Source organism: Larus michahellis, chromosome 23, assembly GCF_964199755.1.
Source record: "Larus michahellis chromosome 23, bLarMic1.1, whole genome shotgun sequence".
Lineage (NCBI taxonomy): Eukaryota > Metazoa > Chordata > Aves > Charadriiformes > Laridae > Larus > Larus michahellis.
This window is the reverse complement of record NC_133918.1, coordinates 2486941-2510918: the sequence shown is the minus strand read 5'-3', so window position 1 is coordinate 2510918 and position 23978 is coordinate 2486941. Positions and strand designations below refer to the sequence as shown.

The 23978-nt window shown below is 53.9% G+C and overlaps 1 protein-coding gene across 1 annotated transcript; it reads right to left on the bottom strand.

Annotated features, from left to right (window-relative positions):
- Positions 1–1657: 1657 nt before the first annotated feature.
- Positions 1658–11851, bottom strand: ACER1 (alkaline ceramidase 1). The gene is made up of 6 exons (XM_074565918.1): positions 11759–11851; positions 5187–5301; positions 4670–4808; positions 3379–3516; positions 2646–2783; positions 1658–1826 (listed from the first exon to the last, which is right to left on the bottom strand). Exons 1-6 carry the CDS (start codon positions 11849–11851, stop codon positions 1658–1660), a joined length of 792 nt encoding a protein of 263 aa, XP_074422019.1.
- Positions 11852–23978: the final 12127 nt, after the last annotated feature.

The following is a 23978-nucleotide window of genomic DNA, read 5'->3' as shown; positions in this document are numbered from 1 at the left end:
AGGGACCCAGTGCAATTGCCCAGAAGTTATTAATAGGCTGTAGAAGAATGTGATGGGCCGGGGAAGGGGTGAGGCTGGGGGGGTGTGGGGGGGAGGTGGGGGGAGAGCAAGAGGGAGCAAAATGGGGAGGGTCAGTGAAAGGGAGACGGGGTGATGGAGGGAGAGGCAGGAGTGACGGCATGTGGGAGAGACAGAGAGGCAAAAAAAGGAGGAGATGGGCATTGACATGGGGACTCAAAGGTGTACAAAGGCTGGGGCTGTGAGTCCCCCTTGTCCTGCACCTTGTGCAGGTGTCTCGTCGGTGGCTGTGCTGGCAGAGAGGTGTTTGACCCCAGTGCTGGGGGATGGAGAGGGGAGGGGGATCCAACCTGGGGGTTCAGTCCCAGCAAAGGCATCCCTTTCCCAAGATGAAATATTGCTCGGGGTTCATGAGCCAAATTTGCCATCTAGTGGCTTTGGGGACCATTGCAGAGGGACCCACGAGGCGGCAGCAGCCAGGGGAGGGCCATGGCACGGGGGCTGCGTGGCAGCTGCCACGGAGGCAAAGCCCAGAGTGCTTTTGCTTTACTCACGGGGACCCAAAAAGCTGGTGGTCCCTGGAGTGACATTACTTTGGTCTGTCTGCATTGCAGGGAGCCAGCAACCCACTCTGCCAGCCTCTTGGTGCTCTCCAGAGGCAATCCCTGCTGGCTGTGCGAGGACCCGGACCCACGACATGGTTCAACTCCTCACTGTGATGCAGCAAGGCTTGGAGAACAGGAGCGCGTCCTGTGGCCACGAGAGCAACTTCTTCACTGTTACACTGTAGGGAGAGCCTGGAAAGCATCGCTCTGTACCCATGGCACAGCAGTGGTCTTTCTCTGAGGCTTTACATCTTCTCTTTGTTCTTGCAAAGGTACCGACATGTTTGTCTCATGTATTGGCTCCTCACCTCGCTCTGCCACTAGCTAGCCCTTCCGGCAAGCAGAGCAGTCTCACACATGGCCATGGGAGACTGTCAGAGCAGGGGGGAACAAAGGCCGCTGGGGGCTGAAGAACGGGTAGAGCCTGGGGTAGAGCACCCCAGGACCTCTTTTGGGCTGTCACCCGGGAGGATTTCTCTTTATAAACAGCTCTTTCTAGGTCAGAGAGAGCTTTGGCCACCCTGCCTGCGGGAGTGACTGGCAGATAACAGGGGAAAGAAAGGGGCTCAGTGCAAGTCAGTGTCCATAGCTTTAATGCACAGCTCTCCTGAGCAAGACCACATACATCAATAAATAAAATTAATAATAATAATTAGAGCAGCCCCAACAAACCCAGCTGTCACCAGTTTTGCTTCTGTGTTCTCCGCTGCGCCCTTGTCAGCAAGGGGTGCCGCCGCTTGACTAATACAGAAGACATAGAAGAAGCACCGTCTCCCTCCCCCTTCTCAGTGGGGATCTGCTGGAGGAGATCTTCGGTTCCCCGGATGCCAGTCCGGGCAGAGTCTTCCAAGGCACCTGTGGGCTCCCACCCTGCTTCATGCCCGGCATCACGAGGCTCAGCTGCTCCCTGCCCCATCCACTAGCCACATTGCCCTTGTCCGAGGAACAGGCGCACAGCTGAGGTGTTCCCCGCACAGATGCACACGTGTGCATCGCTCACCCCAGGCCCGAGGGATGCCTGAGGGCAACCAGCTCTAGCACTGCTTGTGGGGTTTCTCCAGGGCAATGTAAGGCACCACGACAGGCCAAGACTCGCTGGGCCAATATCCTAGCTTTGGCTTGAATGATGGCATCTCGTAGTTGACGTCGAAGTAGATGACCAGCGGGCAGCAGTATAGGAGGGACATGGCTATCAGCACATGCCTGGCAAGGAAACCAAAAAAATCTGTGTTGGACAGGGGTAACTCCATCTGCTCCTCCTGCACCTTGTAGCGGTGTGCAGCTGGCATTGCCACCCTGCGGCTAGAGACAAGGGATATGGCAACGGCAGGCAAAGGTCCCAACACTGTGATGCACGAGGGCTGCAGGGAGTGCGGGTCCTGCAGGGTTTGTGCCTATGGGGAGACCCTAGAAAAGCTTTGTGAGCCGGGGTTGGGGTAATTACTTGCGCAGAGGGGATGGGGTGATATAAGGGACTTAAGCCCCAAACCGAAGCACCCACTCCACCTTGCCTGGCTTAGCCCAACAGCGCTGGGTATCCGTCCCAGTCATCCCAGTGATTTGTGAGGATGAATGTGAGAAATTACACAGTGTGCAGCACTTACAGACACACTTGGCCGGGCACTGAAATGCCTTGCTCAAGCAAATCACCATCTTTCAGTTTGTCTATTATAACTCAAAGAACATTGCACTTCACGCAGCTTCCCGGGAGCAGAAGCAGCCCTTTGAAAGCAAGCTGCTTACCTGGAGGGACTTTTAGAACAATTTCACTTGCAAAACACCATTTGGCTTGTGCGGAGGAGGTAAGGGATATTAAGCAGTGATTAGGGCCGAGTCTCTGGGTTGGGGCCAGGGTGAGGAGCAGCATCAATAGCGACAGAGGAAAGGGGGAGAGGGTTGGGCAGAGATGCGGCTGCTCCCTGGTGCAGTATCACATCCCTGCTGCCACCTTCCCTTAGCTGTAGCCCTTCAGCTGCTGAAATGTTTGGGCTGAGGTTCCTGCCTCTACGCTGGAGCCCTTACCAGAAACTGTGGAAGTAGGGGAAGTTGATCGCCTGCCAGAGCCCGCAGAGCCACCTGTCGCTTATCCAGCTGCTGATGGCCAGTACCCACCACACAACCATGACTGCGGCCATCCGGTGAACCCTTTTGTCATTGCACCTGGAAGACACAGTGAGAGAGGGTGAGCGGAGTATCGTGTTGGAAGGAAAGAGAGTTTTAAAGATGGCTGGTTCCTGTCTGCAAATGGTAATACAACACAGCAAAACCCAGCAAGTTTCTTCTGGAGGGTATTCATCAGACCACAAGAACTGGAGAGGTGTGGCACTGTAGAGGAGGTTTCTGACTTTCTGTGGGTGAGGATGATGCTAGGAGATGCCAGGGCGCTCCTGTCTTTCTCCCCAGAGCCTGGGGAGTTCTTCCAACCCCACACTGGTTCCCAAATCCCCCACAAAGGGGAAAGAGCTGCAGAGTCGGCAGCTGAGGAGGAGAAGATGCACTTGTCCCCTGGATTATCCCCATTCTGCATGGCACCTGGCCCAGATGGCTTTCTTGTACCCCACTGCCCACAGTCCTGCCTATGCCTCTTCCTGGGTCCCTCCCAGGCTGCCCCAACTCTTTGCAGAGCTGATAGTCCAACATGTGGCTGATGAAATCTTGGCCTCCATTCACTGTTGAGCAAAGAGTCACTGCCACATGTGAGCCTGCCAGGAGTGCGTAATGGACCTGCAGATAACCCTCTCAGCTCCCTCCTTACTTTTTCAGTTCAAGCCATGTCAGGTACAGCAGGTGGAAGGCGATGCAGTTGAGCACGTAGGCATTGAATGCTGGTTTGATGAAGGACATCAAGGTACTGATCACGGTGGTGATACCACTCAACCAGAAGAAATGTTTCCTAGAGAGAATTGGGAGTGAGCGTCAGCGCCCCCAAGGTTCACAGTATGGGAGGATAAGGATGGGAGAGGTCCTGCTCGTTGCCTGAGAGAGGAAACACCTTCTCCAGCACCTCTGATCTGTTTGCACGTGGCTGATCTCAGCCTCTGCAGTAGTCCTGGCAGGAAGGCTGAGGTATCTGTTTATATCTGTGCTTTGCCAAAAGCCCTCCAGTTTGTCCATGACAGAGTGGGGAACACAGCCCGGAAGGTAACTCGTGCACTGTCGTGGTGATGCCAGAGCATGGAGAGTCAAAGGCATTTGCACAGGGAAGGGCTGCAAAGCAGGAGTCCCAGCAGCGGTGGGCAGGGGCCGGAGCCGTGCAAACAGGCAGACTTGGGCTGACTGAACAACAATAGGGCTCAGAGGGGCCTTTCACATGCAAATCCTTCCCCAAGTCCCTTCCCCTCTCCCCGACCATGTCTCCACAGTGAACTCCTGGTGACCTCCTCGCTGGCATGGGAAGAGCAGACCCGGAGCAGGCCTTTGCAAGGCTCCTAACTGGGCTGGCTTAGAGGGCTCCAGCAAGCCTGCCAGGCTGGGACCATCCTTTGAGCAAAGCCCTGCTGGGTTCCTGTTTATCCTAATCCATGCTCACCCCGTCTCCCCATCCTTTCTGCTGAGCTCCTCTAGCCCAGCCAGCCCTGCTGCAAACTGCCTTTGAAATGTGGGGTGTTAACTTGGATCAGCTTGTCCCATGGGAAACCCCACCAGCCTCCAGGGAAAGCTCTCTGTGGATGGCAAGGGGTGCTATGACAGTTTGACAGCATGGGTAATTATATGTCAGTGCTCAGGAACATTTAATTTCCTAATTAATTTTGAAATTCTCCATGCTAAGTTTCCTCTGCAGCTTCACAAAGACAAGCAGCTCCAGTTGGCAGGAGCCCAGCACAGTCCTTCCCCATGGGAGGGTGTTTGACTCTTCCTCTGTCAGCACATCCACCACTGAGTGATGGAGGGTCTGGTCCCAAAGCAAACTGCAGTAACCTCAATGTTGACCCCTTGCAGGGGAGCTGGCTGTGGGCTGGGGGGGGGATCTGTGGGTCACACACATCAATGTCAATGTCCCAGCCCTCCCCTCAGAGCCTGCAACCCTGTGTCCCTCTGAGTCATACCTGCTCTTGATGAACCTGGGGAAGTAAACCCTTGGGTACCAAAAGGAATATGCCACAGCCAGCGTCCAGAGGATGGAGAGCTCGTCCAAGAGTTGTCCCACGTAGCTCAGGGTCATGTGAAAGTACACGGAGAAGATACCTGCAAGGAGCAAGGACAGCTTGTGTCAGCAAAGCTCCGTCCTTACGCAAGCCTGTCTGGCCTGGGAATTTCTTGGTGGCCATTCCTAAAGACACATAGTTCCTGAAGGGCAGGGCATGGATCTTGGCGTTAATGGACACTTGAGTGAGTCAGTCCACACAGCACCACGGGGACTCACTGGGCTGGAAGCTGTGCCTCCGCAGCCAGCAGGAACCATGAGCTGCAGGGCTTCAAACAGACGTCGCTGCTCGGTTTCCCACCCCAGCTTGCCCCCGTGCTTTGGCCACTAAGAACCAGCCTCCAAAGCCAAAGGTACCATGAATGAACAGTCGGGTACTCTGGCAACCTCTCCGGTCTTCTCACAACCTTGGCACCCACCTACGCAGAAGAGCAGGCCAGAGACGAAATACAAGGGCAAGGCGCGCTGCTGACGGTACTGACGGTTCAGGTAGAGCAGGGCAGGAGAAAGGACAAAGAAGCTTACATTGCTGATCTGAAAAACAAGAGGCATATGCAGCTTATTGCATGATCTTGGGCAAGTCCCATCCCACCATGTGCCTCAGTACCTCCATGTGCAAAGAGGATACTGATCTCTAGTGGAAAGCATCGCGCGAAGGCAGGTATTACTCTTGGCACAGGGAGAGGGCAGAGGCGTTTCTTGAGAAGTGAGACTGGAACTGGAAGGACAGCTATTGCTGTGACAGCGATGGCTGCAGATATCTGGGCTCTCCCTGCAGGCACTTCTGGGGCCAGCAAGCCCAGGATAAGCTGGTGTACCCCTTGCGGATGATGGTTTCGCTTCATCTGCCCAGTGTCTTCAAGCAAGCTGCCAAAGCTCTTCGGTTTGCAGCCACCTCCCTTTCCTGTCAACCCAGACCTGCCAAGAGCTCCCTGGCTGGCTTCTGCCCCCTTTGGCCAGCAGACAGCCCCCTGCGAGGGGCTGGGAGGCTGTGAGGAGCTAGGGAACTGCAGCAAGCCACCGTTGGGAAAACCATCATTAACTGGCAGTGGGTGTAGTGGAGAGCAGCAGGACAAGCAGGACGTTTGTAGGTGGGAATAGGACCGAGGTGACATCCTGTAGTGTCATGTGCGAAGCCATCTGGCCTGGGGAGGGGAGGTATTCTGGACACTAGTAATTACGTGAAGTCATAAACCTCCTTTAAACATACCTAGCAAATGAATCCAGCAAAATTATTCTGCCCTGATTTCCAACTCTGCAAAATGGCTTCATTGACAGAACTTGATTAGCCTGGGGAGGAGGGGATGGTACTGGGCGGGCTGAAGGTGCCAGTGCTTCGGGAACGGCACATGCTGATGGGCAAAATGTGGGAGCTGGGGAGGAGCCGTGAATACCCAAAGCCTGGACCTGTCTGCTGGATCAGGCCCACTCCACCCTGCAGCTACAGGGGAATGAAGTTTGAAATAATCCTTATCCTTGACAGGTTCTTATCTTACAGGCTTTTTCACCTGATTTGGCAAACTCAGTAAGGGGATATCGCAGGGAAGCACAGCCTCCCCAGGGAAAATCTTTCTTACTCAGGAAAGGTTGGGACTGCGGTGCTGTGTTTTACCTGCCAGACAGCTCTTTGGGGCTTTGGAAGAGCGAGGCAGAGCCATCTGCTAAAATGCCATTTGGCAAGCCACCAGGGTGACTTTTATCTCGCCCTGACAATCCTTTTCCTTTCATCTTCCAGCTAGATGCTGTCCCGGACCCCTAGCCTGGAATCTGACCTCCGCAGCTGGAGTCTCACCCTCAGCAGCCCTTACATGCACCAGGTAAAGGGCAAAATCGACACTTGGCTTGTGATGTCCAATGGGATCCGAGTTTATGGTAACAGGGCTGCAAATCACAGGGACGTTGTCATGTCATATATATGAAACACGCCCTCTCATATTCCAGAGGGAAACACGATTCACGCTTAATGTAAGGTCTCTATTCCCTTTAACACCTGGAGATTAATCTTGAATTTCACTAAGGCTTTCATGAAACAAGTTGATGCTCCCACTGACAGCAATTCTCAGGCCAAGTGTGTTGGTTTTCCGTAGGTGCTTAGAGCCAAATCCAGGCCTGTTCCCGTTCCAGCCGTGAAAAGAGAAGTGCTGGTCCCACTTGCACACTTGAGGTCAAACTGTTTGGAAACGATTGAGAAACCAAACTGTGTGTTAAAGTAACAACTGTGTTGCAAATATTTCTCTTCCTGTGAAATGGTTAAGGAGGCTTTTGGAAGACAAGCAGGGATAGCAAGAAAAGAGAAAATGCTGGCAGAAAAGGCAACAGTATGCAAGTGCCAGCATGCATGTCAAAGTGAGGAAACGCGGGACTCTGAGATTGCGTATGGAGAGGTCTGAGTCCCTGCTGCAGTGGGCATTGCAACAGTGCCATTAATTACATGATAGCAGTGTTATCACTTCATTAATTCGGCATGAGGTGTGCAATATCAGATATCAGAGGGGAGGGATAATCAGGGGAACTGTGCCAAAAGGGTCAAAAAGATAGAGTGGTTCCCTGCAGAGCGGCCAAACTCGGAGCTTAGGGGAGAGCTGCTACAAAACCCCATCTGTGGGGGACGAAGGGTCTTCATCACTCATGGGATCCAAGCCCTGATTTGTAAGTGCTGTCTTATATCCTCCCTCTAGGATGTGGCAAGCTCCTTCTCAAATGTCGTTACGAGGGTTTTCCTCCCAGCACTTCCATTAGGAAGTTTTTCCAGAGTCTCTGCTCATGCTGAGTCCCCCCCGGCGTGACTTCGGCTTACGCCAAGCTGGGTCGTACTGGCCAGGAGGCACCAGCTCCCTCTGCCCGGGATGCCAGGGAAACAAGAGAGTGGTGATGGAGCCTGTGCGTTTTGACCTGTTAGAGTGACTCAGCCCCGTGGTTTTCCACTGTGTGAGCTCACAGCGATGTCCCCCTTCCTAACAAGCGTGAGTTACTGCTCTGGGTGCCTAAGCCTAGCCCCCCTATACTGGCATTTGCTTCTTTCACTAGGAGAAAAAGCGAGACTGGGATCAGCAACGTGGCTCTAATCCTGGTGCATTACCACGATCATGGGAAAGGCCCCAGGGCTTGTGCAACTCGGCACTTGGCAGCCTAAGATGGAGGGAGAGCCCTACGGAGAACCCGTTTGCATCTCCATCCACGACAGGGTGAGAACAAGCCTGCGATACGGCTTGGGGCAGGACATGCTGGTTTGCAGAGCTCTGCCTGGCTCTGCGAGCATGGCAACAGCGCAACAGCAGCCAAGACGTGTGCTGGTCCTTACTCAAGACGGGCATTTTCTGCAGTGAAAGGAGATTTCTGCAAGACTCGTTGGAGTGAATTCATTCATTTAAAGGCCGGCGAACCAGCTTTAGCTGACAGAAGAGCCCACAGGGCCAAAGACAGAATTGAGTACCTCAGAGGCTCTCCAGACCTGTATAGCAAGTTCCTAATAGCCAGACCCGTGTAGCAGAAGATGAAGCTCCGTGTGCTGACATCGCAGTGTCACGCCAGTGCTTTGGGGCAGGAAACAGCTGTTTGTCTAGTGTTTGCAGAGTGCTGGGCAAGGACCCGCCGTTCTTCTGCATGGGACTTTCTGGGCAGGCAAGAAAGTGATGTGTCTGTGGCACCGTGGGGTTACTGAGCCCATGCGGAGGCCCAGGGCACACGCCATGGCTCTGACAGACTCTGAAAGTGAGTGCTTCTCTGGGCGTATCTAGGTAATTTGCACCTGCAGTTGAGCTTATCTCCACCAATCTTGAGGAAGCATCTGGGATCTCTGGATATACAGCCGTGTCAGAGCTCCTGCCGCTTTGCCAGAGAGGCTGCTGAGGATCTGGGTGTCGTTACCAGCATCCTGGATCAGTCACTTCAGGAAAGAAATGAGGGTAGAAAGACAAGTCCCCCTGACTGATGACCCTCATGTAGCACAATACTCTTCTCCTACGGACAGCCAGAAGACAATAAATTTCTGGGTCACTGCGTCACTATAAATAGTTAGCGCTTTGTTGCTGAACTGCATCCAATCATGAGCCACCATGTGTTATTAGGTACTTAAAGGTGCTGTTTACATTCTTTACTCATACCCTTAGTCCTTATTTCTAATAAAAAGCATTCAACCCAAGCAGACCTGAGAGAGAGTGTGGCTGGCACAGAGCAATTCTCAGCAGCACGTTGCTGCTGCTGGCACAAAACTACCCGGCGTGAGCCCCGGGCAGCGTTGGGAAGAAGACGTTGAAGATGATGCTCCATTAGGAAACCCTACTGCTTTAGTGGTGCGGGAGTCTTGGGTAGGAGCTGGCTGGATTCCCAGCTAGTCTAAAACACTGGCAAACTGACGCTGGAGTCAATATTGATATAATTATCTCAGGGCAGGCTAGTGAGATAAGGCCCATAAAGCTTGCTGCAGGGAGGATGTAATCTGAATATGGGGAACCAATGAATGGAGGAGAGAAGAGGAGGAGATCCAGGCTGTTAGGATCCCACCTGAGATAGTGCCCTGAGCCCCAGCTGGATCCGCAACATGCTGCCAGCCAGCAGGGATACCTCAAGTCCACCCCGATTTCTCCAGTCCTCCCTTTAGGGCACCTCACAAGGAGCCTGATCCTGCCAGAGAGCCCAGAGCATGAAGAGGGCTCCCCTGGTGCTGCGGCAAGGGGTGAGAGCCGGGCAGTGCCGGCCAGCGTGTGCAGACCAACAGAGAGGTGATGCCCGTGTAAGTGATGCTCCTGCCCGCCCTTGGTTACAAGGTCTGGCCCTGAGCATGGCGCAGCCTTTGGGGCTGTTCTCAGACGCTCAGACCGCAGCAGTTTTTAGGAGGGTTTGCTTTTTTGTCTCCCCTGGTTTGGACAGGAGATCCCATGCCAGCCCTGATGCAGGCAGCTGTTGAGGCAGGTTTAGATCTCTGCTGCTTTCTCCAAATGGGAATCGCATCTTAGGACAGAAACTGCAGAAGTGGTACCCTCCGCCTGCGCAGGCACCCTGCTGAGCTCCCCGCACTGGTAAAAGAAAGCCTGGCAAGGAGGAGAACAGTGCAGGGACCAAAAAAAGCTCTTTTTCTGCTGGGAAAGAGGTGTCCTGTGTTCACATGTAGGGAGGAACAAGAGCTAGTTTAATCACTGGAAAAAATCCTGCAGGGTTTGCTCTGCCCACATCTCTCTGTGTTCCTCAGTATCGCACTAGTTTGCATCTGTGCGGAAACATGCATTGGAGAAGCCTTCCTCTCCTGGAGGAAAGCTGCGTCCGAGTCCTGCCCAGTGAAAACTCATCCCGACAAGCCCGGTGCCGCAAAGGTGGTGTAATATGGGAATACGGGAGGTGGCTGTGGGCAGTAGGGACCTCAGCCCAGAACCAGGCACCCGGGTAAGATTTTCAGGATTAGCTACGCAGCTTAGAAACCTGTGCCACAAAGCAACCTATGCAGCTAAGAGTTAACATTTTATGGGAATGAGAGGGCTTTGGGTCCTAAGAAAGACTTTGGGTCCTAAGAAAGATAGTTACGCATCTGGGCAGGCCAACTGGTGTCTAGCAGCGTGCCGCAGAGAAGTTAGACACGTAACTCGGTCCTTTTGGAGAACTCCTGGGGTACCCCTTCGTGTGTTAGGGATCCTGAGCCACTTTGACAGTCTGGGTGTAAATCAGGATCCTTGTGAAAATGGGATTCCAGCTCCAAAGACACATTTGAAAAATGCTGCCTATGTACTGTATTAGGAGGTGAGGCAAATTTATCTCCCAGAATGAGTTCTGATTAAAAACATAACTTTCAGATTTCCTGCTCTTTGTGGAAATCAGCCCCTCTCTAGTGTTGCCAACGACACTCCAAAGCACAGGGGCCTTTGGCATCGTCGGCTGCGTTTGAAATGCTGATGCGAGTAGAAGTGATTTCTGTGCCTCCTTGCGAGTTATCCCTTGCTCTGCAGCTCTGAGCCCATCCGACAGGGATGCAGTGCCAGCGAACAGGCAACAGCACCAAGACATCCAGTTGGATGCCAGAGAGAAGCAGGATTTGGTCTGGACTGGCAGACCTTTATTCGTTTAACTGTCTCAAAGAGAAGTGACTATATACAGCCTGAGCATCCCTCCTCTGAGACCCTGCCTGGACAATTAGAGCTGGGGAGCTGCGGGACACGGGTGAGGGAATTATTGTTGTTATAGGCAATTTACCAGAAGCAGGAAATGTTTTAAAAGAAAAAAAAAAAAAAGAGAAAGAGACATTTCCATGAGAACAAGAACTTCTAGTGTTAGACAGTAATTGCTAAAAGTTGTAAACAAGGCCTTTGGAAGGTTGTAAATCCACATGCCTCACACCCCTGCTAGCCTGTAATTGCACTGAGGGAGAAGGACCTGCTTGCAGAGACCGGTTATCTGCCGAGTCCTCGGCAGACACATAAGGATGCTTCTAGCCGCGCTTAAGCCAGGAGGCTGCATTCAAGGGACTGGCACTGGATGGAGCCTAGATTATGAAGGATCAGAGGAGGTGAAACTGGCTCATGCAGCAGCTTTCCTCTGTCTTGGGTTCCGGATTCCCAACCTGCCCGACACGGTTCACGCAAGTGCTGTCTCTCATTTTGCCACTCCTGTACATTTAGCTGGAATACACGAGCCCTGTGTGGGACTTACCCCGGTTGGCAGGAGAGCTGCAGGACTGGTATAACAGGATCTCACAAATCTGGGCTAAGGAGCACCGCCAGAGGTTTCTCAATGGGAAATCAGCCCCACACGTGCCAGAAGTACCCCTGACCCCAGCTCATTTTGCGAGCAACTGGCAGTTGGAAGCAATAAAAGTCCCATGATTTACCTGAAGCTCAGAAAATGTTCCCCATACCAGCACCCTCCAACACCAGGAAGTTCAAAGGAGTGAGCAGGAGGAAAGAAAACAAGGTTGTCCCATCTCGTCTCCCAAAAGCAGCTCCTGGGTGCCCGGAGCCGGCTGCCTTCGCGCCCCAGCCTGCCCTTCGGATGCGCCCGCACTCACGGTGTTGTAGTACTCCGCAATGACCGTCGAGCGCTCAAAGTTGCTTTCACACCAGTCGACTTCGGCGCTCTGGTAGGAAAATATGCTCGGCATCGTTGGGCCACCTTAGCAAAAGGGAGAGGGAGGGGGTTAGTTTTGCACCGGGGGAGGAGTGTGCCGCACACCCAAAGGGGAGAAGCGCTCTCTGCCTGCCTGCCTCTCGCACACACGCGCGCTCGCCTTGCTCCAGCCTGCTCGAGCACAGCATCCTTACCCTGCTACGAAAGACTCATCCTCTTCTCGGCACGCATCATATCGCGGAATATTTCCTCCTCTCTCCCCACCACGCAGGAGTGACAAATCACCCTAGGAAATGTTCTTGAATGCTGAGCCTGGGAACTGTCGCCACAGCCCCATCCACGGCATTAACATCTTTTATCAGGGGTCATCGCTGCCACATGATGCTTCCCCATTTCAGCCCCATCCTTGTCACTCTGTCTTCTCCCTTCACTTTCTTTATGACTCAGATCTTTGTGCCAAGAGGACCTCCCTGTACTTTGTGGCCTGTGAACTACCTTTTGGGAGTGGACAACTCTTCAGGGTTTATTGCTCATTGGCTCTGTGCTCCTTAGACGTTTCTCAGCATCTTCCTGAGGGCTGGAGCTCACCTTATGCAAGCTCAGCCCTGGAGCACCAGCCCAGACCCTGGGTATTACCGGAGTCCTGGGGGTGCAGAGCAAAGGCATTGATTTCACTTTGAACGCACTCCCATGCAAGCCCGGTCCTGGTTTCCCAGTGATGGGTATCCGAGCTTCACACCTCGAGTGGGCTCTCCGCTGCCAGGTCTCCCAGCCTGGCCGCTGGCGGTGGCAGAAGCTGCAGTTACAAGTGGGATTCCAAAGAAAATCTAAACTTTTGCCTGTTTTTCCTCCCCATGCTAAAGACTTTCCCATCCTCCGTGTGAGCACCATTTCTCAGCCCTCTTTTTATGCATTTGAAAAAGTAAAAATTCTGATCAGATTTCCTATTTGGCATGTTTTCTTTCAAATCCTTGAGACTTTGGAGCTGTAGAAGGGCGCCGACCTTAGAGGTGTTTGGAAGCACCATCCAAACCCCAGCAGCTGGGTGTTTGGTACACAAGAGCCACAGAAATTCCCTGGAGCTAAGCAGTTAAGTCCCTGGATGCAGTGTTGAACTAACCCATCCGGCTGTGCCTCTCTAGCTCTGCAGGTACCGGGGTGACACCAAGCCCTTCATCAGCATCTCTGAGCTCCCCAGGCACCGGTAGTAAGGGGTGGAAAACACAGCTTTCTTTTCAGCTACGAGTCTAACGCAGGGAAGGGAAGTTTATCTTAAAACCACTCATCAGTTGATCGTGTTCTTGCGGAGAAACAGTCAAGTCCCTGTTTACACCGGTGTCAGCTGAGCAGCACCGCTGAGTTCAGCAGTTACCGTAGGTGTGCAGTGGTGTGAAGATACCACAACTTCCTCTGCTTCTCTTCCCAAGATGAAGTTCAAAGGGAGAAAACACCTACTACAAACAAGCTCTTCTGTAACCTCCTGCTCCAACCAGATAAACTGACTTGTGGATAAACCTCCACTGTTCTTTTACAATTGCAAGTCAACGATGCCCTCCCTTTAATCCAGACTGGCTGGTTCCACAGAGCAGGTGAGATCACAGCTACAGAAGGAAAACAAAATAGATGGCAGGCAGATGGGTTTGAGGTCTGACTCTTTGGGATCTTGGGTTGCCATGTGCGCATTCGCACCATGGAGACTCTCTCCTGATCCCTGGTGCTCTGCATTACGCTTTTACAGCCATGCAAGCGGTTGCGTAGGGTGAAAAAAGAATCAGACCCAAGACGGTAAATCCCATCTCCTAGCTGAAGAGACCTCAGTTGAGAAATGGTGAAGGGATGGAGGAGACACGAGACAGAAGAAGAAAAAGAGAATAGAAAAATCAAAGCGGCAACAAGAGTGCGCAGCGGCTGCTGGCCTCTCATCCCAGCCTGGCTTACCTGTGTTCCCTTGGGACGGACCAGCACGACTTCCACACGGTGAGGCGAAGCGTCGGGAGCTCCAAGGTTTCTAGCAAAGCTGGAGCAGTAACCTGCCCTGCCGCTCTAGCGCTGAAGGAGTGCCCACGGTGTGAGCTCACCGGGAGCAGCCGCCAGGAAATACCCTTGCTCCGTCTCTAGGGAAAGCGTTGGGATGAGACAAGAGCCATGAGCACCCTCCGGGCAAACCTGCCGGTCCCCCAAAGGAAACATATTGGCTGGAGAGTTTATATCTGTGCACCCAAATGGGCAGGGGCAGAGAGGGAGGGCAGAGAAGCGTGAGCTGGAAAGGTTGGAAGAGCGGGTAGAAATGCAGTCTGAAATCATCAGTGTGCCCCTAGGCAGGTTACCTGCGCAGGCGCACACGCCCCAATCCTAACCCTGTTTTTCCCAGGGGAGGGACTGATCCATACAACCTCCCTTACACAGCTGGGTAAAACCCAATAAAAGAGTTTTCACCAAAAAAACATGCGGCAAGCTGATGCTGCCTCGTTTTTGAGCCACTTCTCAACTTTCCCCCATAATTTTATTAGAAAAAATAAATCGCACTTCTTGTGGCTGGTTTATTTTGTTATTTAGTTAAAGAATTGGCTGAACAGGACACTTTAGGGTGACTCCCTTGCAAACATTTTCCTCCTGAATCCCATTCAGGATGTCAAGAAAATTGCCGGCAATTAAACTTTACCCAAAACTCAACATTTTTTTCCTCCGTGTCGGGTTGGGAAAAGAAGAAATATGTTGCTTTTTTAAACATAAAAGCTCATTATTGGGTCAGTTCTTCCTGTTGGAGCAGGGGAGACACGACGTTCAGCATCACAGGGCAGGGTCAGACCTAGATCCAAGGTGTCCCTGTCCCTTTCCACGTGCTCCCTGAAGAGCAGGGGTCAAAGAGCTGTGACGTTCAGGTCTGCCCTGGGGACTGGCTCTTTGGGAAGCTGAGCCGTTTATGTTGATAATTCTATGAAAAGGAGCGTACCTGGGAGATCTGAGCTGTGCGACACCTCCTAAAGATGCCAGGGCTTACAAAAGCCTCACAAATCCACACGCGTTTTGAAATGAGAGGGTAATTAACCACTGAAGCAGCTTATATTACAACACGGTGGAGCCTCCGTTATGTGCAACTAAGTCAAGGCCGGCTGCCTTTCGAGGACAGACGGTGTGGCTTGAAGCAGAAGATCGGGGGCAATCCCCAGCGAGCTGCTCTCACCCCCTGGGTGGCTGCGCCGCGGTTTCCACATCGAGGAAGTCTGGGATGAATTTGCTTCTCGTTCCCTCATAACTCCTGAATGGACGGTGCGAGCAGGAGACGGAGTTCGCACGCTGAAGGAAGGTGCCCAGCTCCCCAGGGGATCTCAGTGAGGAGCAAGTGGTGACTTGCCCATCCCGCTGCCGAGGGATGCAGGTGAGGTGCAGTGTTGGCCAGGGAAGGTGGCAGGGGTGGATTTGAAAATAAGACAGATGGTTGCCCAAACACGTGATGCCTGGCCTGTATGAACGTCTTTGAAAAGAATGAGTTTTCCCACCCCAAAAAACTCTGTCATCCTTGGCATGAGCAAAGCGCCCAGGCATCACCGGTGTATCCTGTGCCACACGATGAATAAATAACTGAGGAAGTCACGAATGCGCATCTTCCCTGATTCATCAATAAGTAGCATTCGGGTCACAAAGAGAAGCTGATTTCCTGGTGAGTCCTCCTTCCCAGCTCCTCCTAATGGTTACCTTCTCCTGCCTGCGGTCAGAAGGGCCTGGGATGCTGAGGATGCTGAGGATGCTGACGTGGGAGTGGGCTGGGCTGGTGGGGGTGCCCAGGGAGGGCAGGGGTGACACTCCCTGGGCCTCATGTGAGACTTACACAGAGAGACTCCCCTAATCCTCCCTGTACGTGAGACTTCTGTCTCTCAAAACTTCACCCAGAGTCCTCACCTCCTTGCTAAGACTTGCTGCTTCCTCTCCACCTTTCTTCTAACATCTGACATCTCGGCTCGCTCGGGTGTGTCTCTTCTGCGCCAGGATCTGGAAGGAAACCTCATGGAGGAGGTTTGGTCCTCGTCCTGTCCCCTTAGCTGTTCCTTTCCTGCCCCCCGGGACTTGTGCCATCTTGCAAGACCCCATATCCCAGGCAACGTCCCAGGCTTTGTGATATGGGACATGCTTTAATTTGGAGATACTCATCCCGGCTCCTCCGTCATCCCTTGTCAGGCAGCGGGGTCCGAGGGTGTTGCCCCGAGGGAGCTGAGGGGCAGCAGGGGAAGGGGCAGGAGCCGAACTGCAGCCTCAGGGCCCGGCTGCGAATGTTTTATAACTGTGTCCTCCCCAGCCGCCGTGAGGAAGCAGTTCTGCTGCTGGCGCCACCAAAACGGGGAAGTGGGGACTCTGGTGGGCAAATTTGTGAGAATCCGGTTGCTTAAACTGCGGCTGGTCCTACCTGCCTTGTCCTGTGGCACCTCGGATGGAGGCTTCCACCTGAACTGCTGCTGACGAGGGATTATTTTTTAAAAAAAGACCATTTGGACAAGCTGTGCCTCAGAGGCACGTGTCTGTATTTCTTGCCTTGGCCGGCGTGGAGCCGTGGCGGTGGGCAGAGGGGCAGTAAGGAGCAGCCGGGGCAGGGAGGGTGAGGTGGGAGCGCTGGCATCCTGCATCCCCGCTGCTGTTTGCTCAGCGAGAGTGAGTCAGAGCCCTGGGCTGGAAGGAGAAGAAATGACTTAGCTCCCTTCTCACAAGGCCAGTCGGGAAGGGAAGCCGGGCATTTTGGCTCAGCGGTGCCCTGCTGCATCGCTCTGCCTGTGTCCGGGAAGGCCCTGAAGCACCCGGACAGGCTCCGTCCCGCTGCCAGCTCCTTTGCTTTTGGTACGTGACTTTAGCTCCAGGGCTGCAATTTCCTGCTTGCGGGTATAAAAACACAGGCGGGTGACCTGGGAGCCTTGCTAACGCCGAACAGTTAGATAATCCCTGTTGTTCATGGCTCCACAGGGCAGGAATCGTGTCCTCTGCTTGATTTGGAAGCTGTTTAGCAAATCGCGGTCTGGAAGAAATAATAACAGCAGCAGGAGACATACTAAAGCTGGATGTGTTTTACACAGCCAAATGAAAGCATTCGTCTCCATCGCTGCGGTATAACCTACCGGGAGCAATGTACCTGCTCTTATTCACATCTGCAGAGCTGTAAATATCTGTGTTTCTTCACCAGGTAAAGGGCAGGGGCTCCAGGCAACCAAAAAGCATCAGTAGCAACGGCAAAGACAGATCGCACCCCACGCGAGGTGTGGCGTTGAAGTCTCAAATGTCTGAAACACCTGCTCTTTACAACATCGAGGCCCTGGTACTTGTGCAAGTCAGCCTCCGGAGGAGCACAAGCCTTGTCAGGCCCCAGAGGGTTGGTCTCAGGGTCCAAGAGAAATTCCCCACCAATCCATCATCGTTGAGCAATCACCCAGGCACTCTATTATCTTTACTCCAGGCAGGACGCCATACCAGTTAACCCAACAGTCTTTGCCAATCTGACCGCCTCGTGCTTGTTTTGAAATACAGACGGGTTTAAAACAAATGCCTTAATTGCTAATAGTAACAGCAATAACAGTAATAATTAAAGGAAGTTCTCCCCGTGCTGTCACCTGTCACATGAGCTTCTCGGTGCAGTTGTGTATACGCCGCAGAGACTTTGGCTTGTGCAACTCAGCAGGAGCTGCTGGATGTGCAGGGGCCAAGCAGAGACTTTTCTCATTCTCCCCTTCTTGTAGGTGAAAATATAAGCTGTCTAAATCAGGAGAGAGAAAGATCACCTTATTCTCGGCAGCACAACCAGGGCTCTCCCACTTAGGCGCGGGCCACAGACACAGCAAGGGCTGCCCTGAGTCCCCAGAGGTTTCCAGTTCAGCAGACACAGAGCAGGGAGGCACCTCTTCTCAAACCGAACGTTTCTTACTTGCAGGAACCTTGACTCTGAAGAGATGTGAAAATGGAAGGAAACGAAGGGAAGGTTCCTGTTTTGCTTTTGGGCTGAGCCTGCAGCTTTACCTCGCGGCTGGCAGAAGCTTGGCAGCGCGCTGCAGCCGGGTAGACGTGTTTATCTAACGTTGCAATCCCTTCTCAGGGTGGCGCAAAGCGTTGGCAGGAGGAGACGGCGATGGTTTGTGCAAGGTCTGCGAGAGACTAAATCGCGGAGTCTGCAACAGGCCCTGGGAACCAGAGGCTTCTTCATCCAGGGCTGTCTCCGAGTGCCAAGGGGGAGACCCCCCCCCCCGGCCCCTCTTTATCCTCTGCTCCCCCCGCGGGGAGCAGCTCTGTTCCAGGAAGGGAGAAGCTGCATCCCTGTTCATGGTGAAGGATGGGGTAAAGCACGGGGAATTAGTGCCTTCATTAAAACTCTGTAAGCACCTAAGGCAGCAAATCACAGGTTTGCCTCTGACCTCGTCAGCAGCAGAATTGGGCTGTTGGAAGGAGTACAAGAAGGAAGGCAAGCAGGAAATAGTCCTATCCCAGCTTCTGGTGGTCAGTGACTTAATACTTCCTTAGCTGGAGGTCCTGGATCGTGTTTAACCAGTCAGAACGGGCCAGTCCTGCGTACATTTATCTTAATCTTTTAAAGGTTATTTTTTGAGGTCATATCCTACGGCAACGAGGTCCAGGTTAATTAGGCGCTGGGTGAAAAAGTGCCTGCTTTTGCCTATTTGCTGCCTGGTGGCTGCGCGGGGCGCCCTCCAGCTGGGTCCCTTCTGGAGTGGGAAGCCACGTTGTGGGTGTTCCCTGCCCCCGTCCCCCAGGCCCCTTCGCTGCGTCTCCCCGCAGCCTCCCCACCCCACCTGCCCGCTTCCCCCTGCGCATCCCTGTGCCTTGTCCGTTTTCCCTGTTCCAAGCAGCACATCCCACCCTAGGTGCTCTGAATCCTCTGTCTGCCTACGAAAATAAAGGGAGACTAATATTTAACACAGTCTCTCTTTGTGCATTATTTTGAAAGCAGAAATGTGGTGTGAGCGCCTCACGGGCAGGCAAGGACGTGGTGGCACTTAGAAAAACCAATAGACAAACCTCTTGGAAGAGTTTGTCGCCTGCAAAGCCTGAGAAGGGGGCAGAGATGCCCCCAGCAGCCACAGCGCGGATCCAGCAGGAGGGTGCGCACTGTCCCGCTCTCTTCATTCTTGGTTTGGTGCCTGGGCTCCGAGACCACGAGGAAAACCCTCTCCATCCTCCTGCAACCACCGCCTGGCACAAACCTCCCTCTTATTTCCGAAAGCAGGCGAGATCCCCTCATAGCAGAGAGCATCCCTTGGGATTCAAACTCAAACCCGACGGATAACAAGCGATGCTTGTGTCCTCCTGCGAGCTATTTAACAGCCTCTGTCTGTCTGCCCGTGCCCAGGCAGCGGTCTGAGCCAGCTGCCTGCACAATAAAACACGTTCACATCAAGACCACGCCGCTCTCCTGCAGATCCTGCAGAGCTGGATGCATCCCTGAAGATGGCTCCCCCTCTTGCGCACGCTCCGTAGGAAGCTCCTGATGCCATTTGCTGGGTTGTGCCAGCGCTGATCTGTTGGCAAACGTGGGCCCTTCTCCCAGCGGGGAGCCTGGGCTGCTGGCAGTCACCAAACGCGGGTGACCGATGGGCCAGACTCTGGGGAGAAGCTGGTTGGGAACGCGCCTTCCATTGAACATCCTCCCCTTCCCACACCGGCCCTCGCCAATATAGACATTTCCTTTATTCATTTAATAATTCCCCATTTCTTGACTCTGTTGTTCACTTTTTAAAATTTCCAGCTTTCCCTGGGAACACAGAGGGCCCAAAAAACATCTCTAAACAATACGACCAACAAGTCTGGAGAGTGTAAGAGTCTGCAGGCAAGGCAGAGATAAATCTGAAGGGCCCAAAATAACCCCAGGTTGGTGCAATTCACTTCGCTTCCTGCTTGCATCAGGGCTAAGTTTGGCTCCAAAATAGCTCCGAGGCTTAAAATCTGCGCTGCCGGCCTCCGGCATGGTCTGGCCATCCCGTCCCGTCTCCGAAGGCACACGGGGCATGCGAGGGACCGCGGTGTGGCCACGGACGGGATGTGCGCGGCTGAAGCGTGTGGCACCCGGCGTGGGGCGAAGGAGGGAGCCCGCGGGGCTCTCCCGTGTTTCGGTGCCGGTGGGTGGCTGTTTCCCAAGCTCGGCTGCACCCTGAGCAGCACCCACCTGCCAGGGTTTCTGCCCACACCCTTCGCAGGAGGGCGAGAGGTTGCACAAGGGCCGGTGATGGAGGAGGAGGCGGCTCTGGGAACCCAGCCTCCAGGCTAGGTCCTTGCCTATCTCCCCAGCGCAGCCCCGTTGTCGAGATGGGGAAACTGGGCTGGGAACTGGGAGATGGAGCCATCCCACCCGCGGCACCTGTGGCACCCGTGGGACTATTTTCCAAAGAGTAAGAGTTTCCCAGATCCTATTTTCATATCCTGAAATCTCAGCGCAGCCTGTGAACGGAGCACAGCGGCCCCACTCACGCTCTGGGCATGGCAGAGGCGACGAGGAGAAACTCCCCTTTATCCGGGGGTGCTCTCGTTGTCATGTTTCTCCTGCAAATTACCAGAATATTAGCGCAAACTTTGCAAATTAGGGGCAAGTGCATCTCTGGCTGAGCAGATGTGTGATAACAAACTGAGAAATCCTGATCTTTCCTACCTGGTCACAGAAATTCTCCAAACAAGACAAACAGGTGGAAGGGCAGGATTTTTAAGCCTGGAAGCAGGAAGTTTTGCAGCTGGGAGGTAGCGAGGTGTGTAAGCCCCGGGCCAGAGAAAGGGAAGATCTCGGGGTTCACCCATCGATGCCCACTCTGCACAGAGGTGTCATGAGCTGGCTGAGGCCTGATGCCCTTGAAGCACAATCGAAGTGGCAGGAAAATGGCGCGGGGACAGGACGTGGTCTTGGTGACATCCCGAAGGAGGAGGTGGGTGTTGTTTCAACCGCGTGTTTTTGAGATATAAGCCAAAAAAGTGGTGGCGTTTGAGAACCCTGCGCACACTTCATGCCTTTTTCCTTGCACGCGTCCCAAGTCTTTCCGGACTCGAGTGTCCACCGCAGCTTTTGCAGGGGATGAGGTGTGTTTCGTGGGGTTCCCCGCAGACGCCCATCCCAGCGGACGCAGCGTTACTTAACCCTCACATCAGGGGTGCGTCCTGGGGCCTGAGGCACCTGAAGTCCATTTCCTGACGGTGTCATGTGCCTGTTGTAAGCGCTTTGGGACAGGTTTTCTCTGTGGTCTCTCTGGGTGTTGGCTCCTTTGCAGGGGACCCGGAGTCCTGCGGTGGCACAAATCAGTAACGGCCGTGACGATAGTTCCTGCTGCTGTTACGGCTTGGTCCAGCCGAGCCGGGAGACATTGCAGAGGTGGTAAAAACAGTAATTATCCACCACCCTCCTCCTTTTTTTTACCAAGCGTTGCAAACAGCCTGGGGGGTGCTGAGGCAGCCTGGAGGTGATAACTCCTGCTGCGGGGAGAGGTGGGGACAGTGGCCACCCGGCCGGAGGCAGCCTCCTCTCTCCAAATCCCACCCCAGGCCCATCCCTCTGTTCTCCCTGGGGCTGTAGCCGGACCCATTCCCACCCTACGCTTCCAAGGCACTGATGGCGTTGGAAATGATGCTGAGCGTATTTGCTGGGAGAAGCTGGTTGGAATGGCGCTGGCTCTCTGCAGTGTGATCATGGATAAATACTTTCCCCGCTACACGGCTCAGCTTCCCTATCGGAAAATTCGAATAGCGATCTGCAAGGTGGCTCCAGATCTGCTTTGAGATAGGAGCTGGGTGGTGTTATATGGTTACGCTGCATAAAGATGCCAGTATCCACAGCTAATTACTGCAGGGCAAAGCTAATTACTGCAAAGCAGAGAGAACAAACCATCCTGGGCTGAGGAGCCCCTGGACCCGGGTAATAAATGCCGTATTTAGAGAGCCCGAAGGAACCTGCTGGCCAACTGGGTGTTTCAGACCAGTACAGACTGTCGTGAGGGACAGGTCAGGACAGGTAAATTTGGGGAGAATGGCTGGGTTTTCTTTTTCAATCACTGACTGGCTGATAAAATATTAAGGCGCAAACGACACAGCTCGCAAGGCCGTTGCTGTGCAGAAAGCTCATATCCCGCCACTATCCCCACCGCGCCGTTAAGAGAATCACTAATAAAGGAGAAACACTGCAAATATGAGAGAATCGTGACTTTATCCTCCGCTGGGGAAATACTGTGTGTAAACTGGAGTGCCAGCCCCACGTCTCCCTCCCTGCGTGTGTACTAATCCTGCACGGAAAGAGGGTATTTGGGGAAGCAAACCCAGCACATCTCTTTCTGGAAGTGCCTCCCTCTCCCTGCTGCCTTTCGGGAGCTCCTGGACAACAACTCCTGTTTCAGGCACTTCTGCTCAGTGCCTGGAGGGAGGCTGGTGGCATCCAAATCCTTCGGGCGCCTCCGTCTTACCGAAAAATATGGGAAATCTCCCTGGCCATCACATGGAACAGGTTGCCCAGGAAGGTTGTGGATGCTCAGTCCCTGGAGGGGTTCAAGGCCAGGCTGGATGAGGCTTTGGACAACCTGGGCTGGTGGGAGATGTCCCTGCCAGGGGCAGGGGGGTTGGAACTAGATGGTCTTTAAGGTCCCTTCCAACCCGAACCATTCTGTGATTCTTTGATTTTATGTCCCACGGAGGAGGGTTGCAGAGCCCAGGCGGGAGGCACCAGCACTGCCGTTACCCCAAACCAGGACCGCTTTGCCCGGCTGCCCCTCGGGGTCTCCTGTTCCCATTCCCCCCCTCCCCGGGTCCTCCCCAGGACCCTCCGGGGCCGGGCTGCGGCTCCCCCCGGGGCTCTGGCCGGGCTGCGGGGCCACGGCGCCCGCATGGCCGGGGGGATGCTTCCCTCTGCCGGCAGCGGGGCGGCTCTGCAGAGCGGGGGGGGAACCGGAGGGAGAGGAGGAGCGCGGGGGGCACAGCACATCAGGCCCTGCAAGTTTTACATCCCCGATTTCCACCAGCGAAAGTACCAACCAACCAACCAACGAACCAGCCATCATGGGAATTTCTTCTAAAAGCTGCCCAAGGACTGTTTTAACCTTTGGGGGTTGTTGGGGGGCAAGTGGGCACTGGTTTTTGGGTCACCCAGTAGAATCATAGAATAGACTGGTTGGGGTTGGAAGGGACCTTGAAGCCCACCCAGTGCCACCCCCTGCCCTGGGCAGGGACACCTCCCACCAGCCCAGGTTGCTCCAAGCCCCGTCCAACCTGGCCTTGAACCCCTCCAGGGATGGGGCAGCCACAGCTTCTCTGGGCAACCTGGGCCAGGGGCTCACCCCCCTCACAGCAAACAATTTCTTCCTCACATCTCACCTAAATCTCCCCTTTCAGTTTAAAACCATTCCCCCTCATCCACTCCCTGATAAAGAATCCCTCCTTATCAGATGCCTTACAAGCCTTATTGGCTTGTAAATCTTCAGTGAAATCACCCGATCACATCCTCTGGCTCCAGGATGTCATTGAATACCCCCAAACTGCCCCAAAAGTCTCTCTAGAGCACATCACCCCGGTAAAACAGCTCAGCCACGCAGGGACCAGCCCTCCTTGGGGGTTTGTGCAGCTCTCGGCTCCGGCAGGAGAAGCTGTGGCACCTGCTTTGGTGCTCCCACTGCTCCCCTCGGCTGCGTCCCAGGATGTCCCAGCAGAACCGTCTGCTGGGGACCCACAGCCGCCAGGAGATCTGGGGGGATCCTGTCCCTGCTTTGAGGTGAGGAAAGGATGGCGTGGTGAGAAGTAACGGCCAGTTTACGCTCTCGGGAGGTGCTGGGCTAGGAACGAAGCAGTTAAAGCAGGGCAAAACGCAGGCAGATAATATTGGGTTGTATAATAGGCAGATAATGCGTTATTCCGAGCATCTGTGCTCCAGCTTGCGTGAAAAAGCTCCAGCCTTGAATTTCAACCCATGTCAGCATTTACGGTCCAGCCTTCCAGTTGCTGTCGCTTGCACAGTAACTTCCCAGCTCCCGTGTTCATCTGCCCCGACACAGAAAATCCAAATGAGTTTAAATGCATCTACCAGACATCAAATACCAGACGCAGCTTTAAAATCAATTCGGTTAAATCGGAGCGGGGTTTTGTATTTTAAGACGAACATAAAGCTCAGCTCCCGGGGGAGGGCGGCCCACGGGAGGGGAGATAAAGCCACCCTGGGC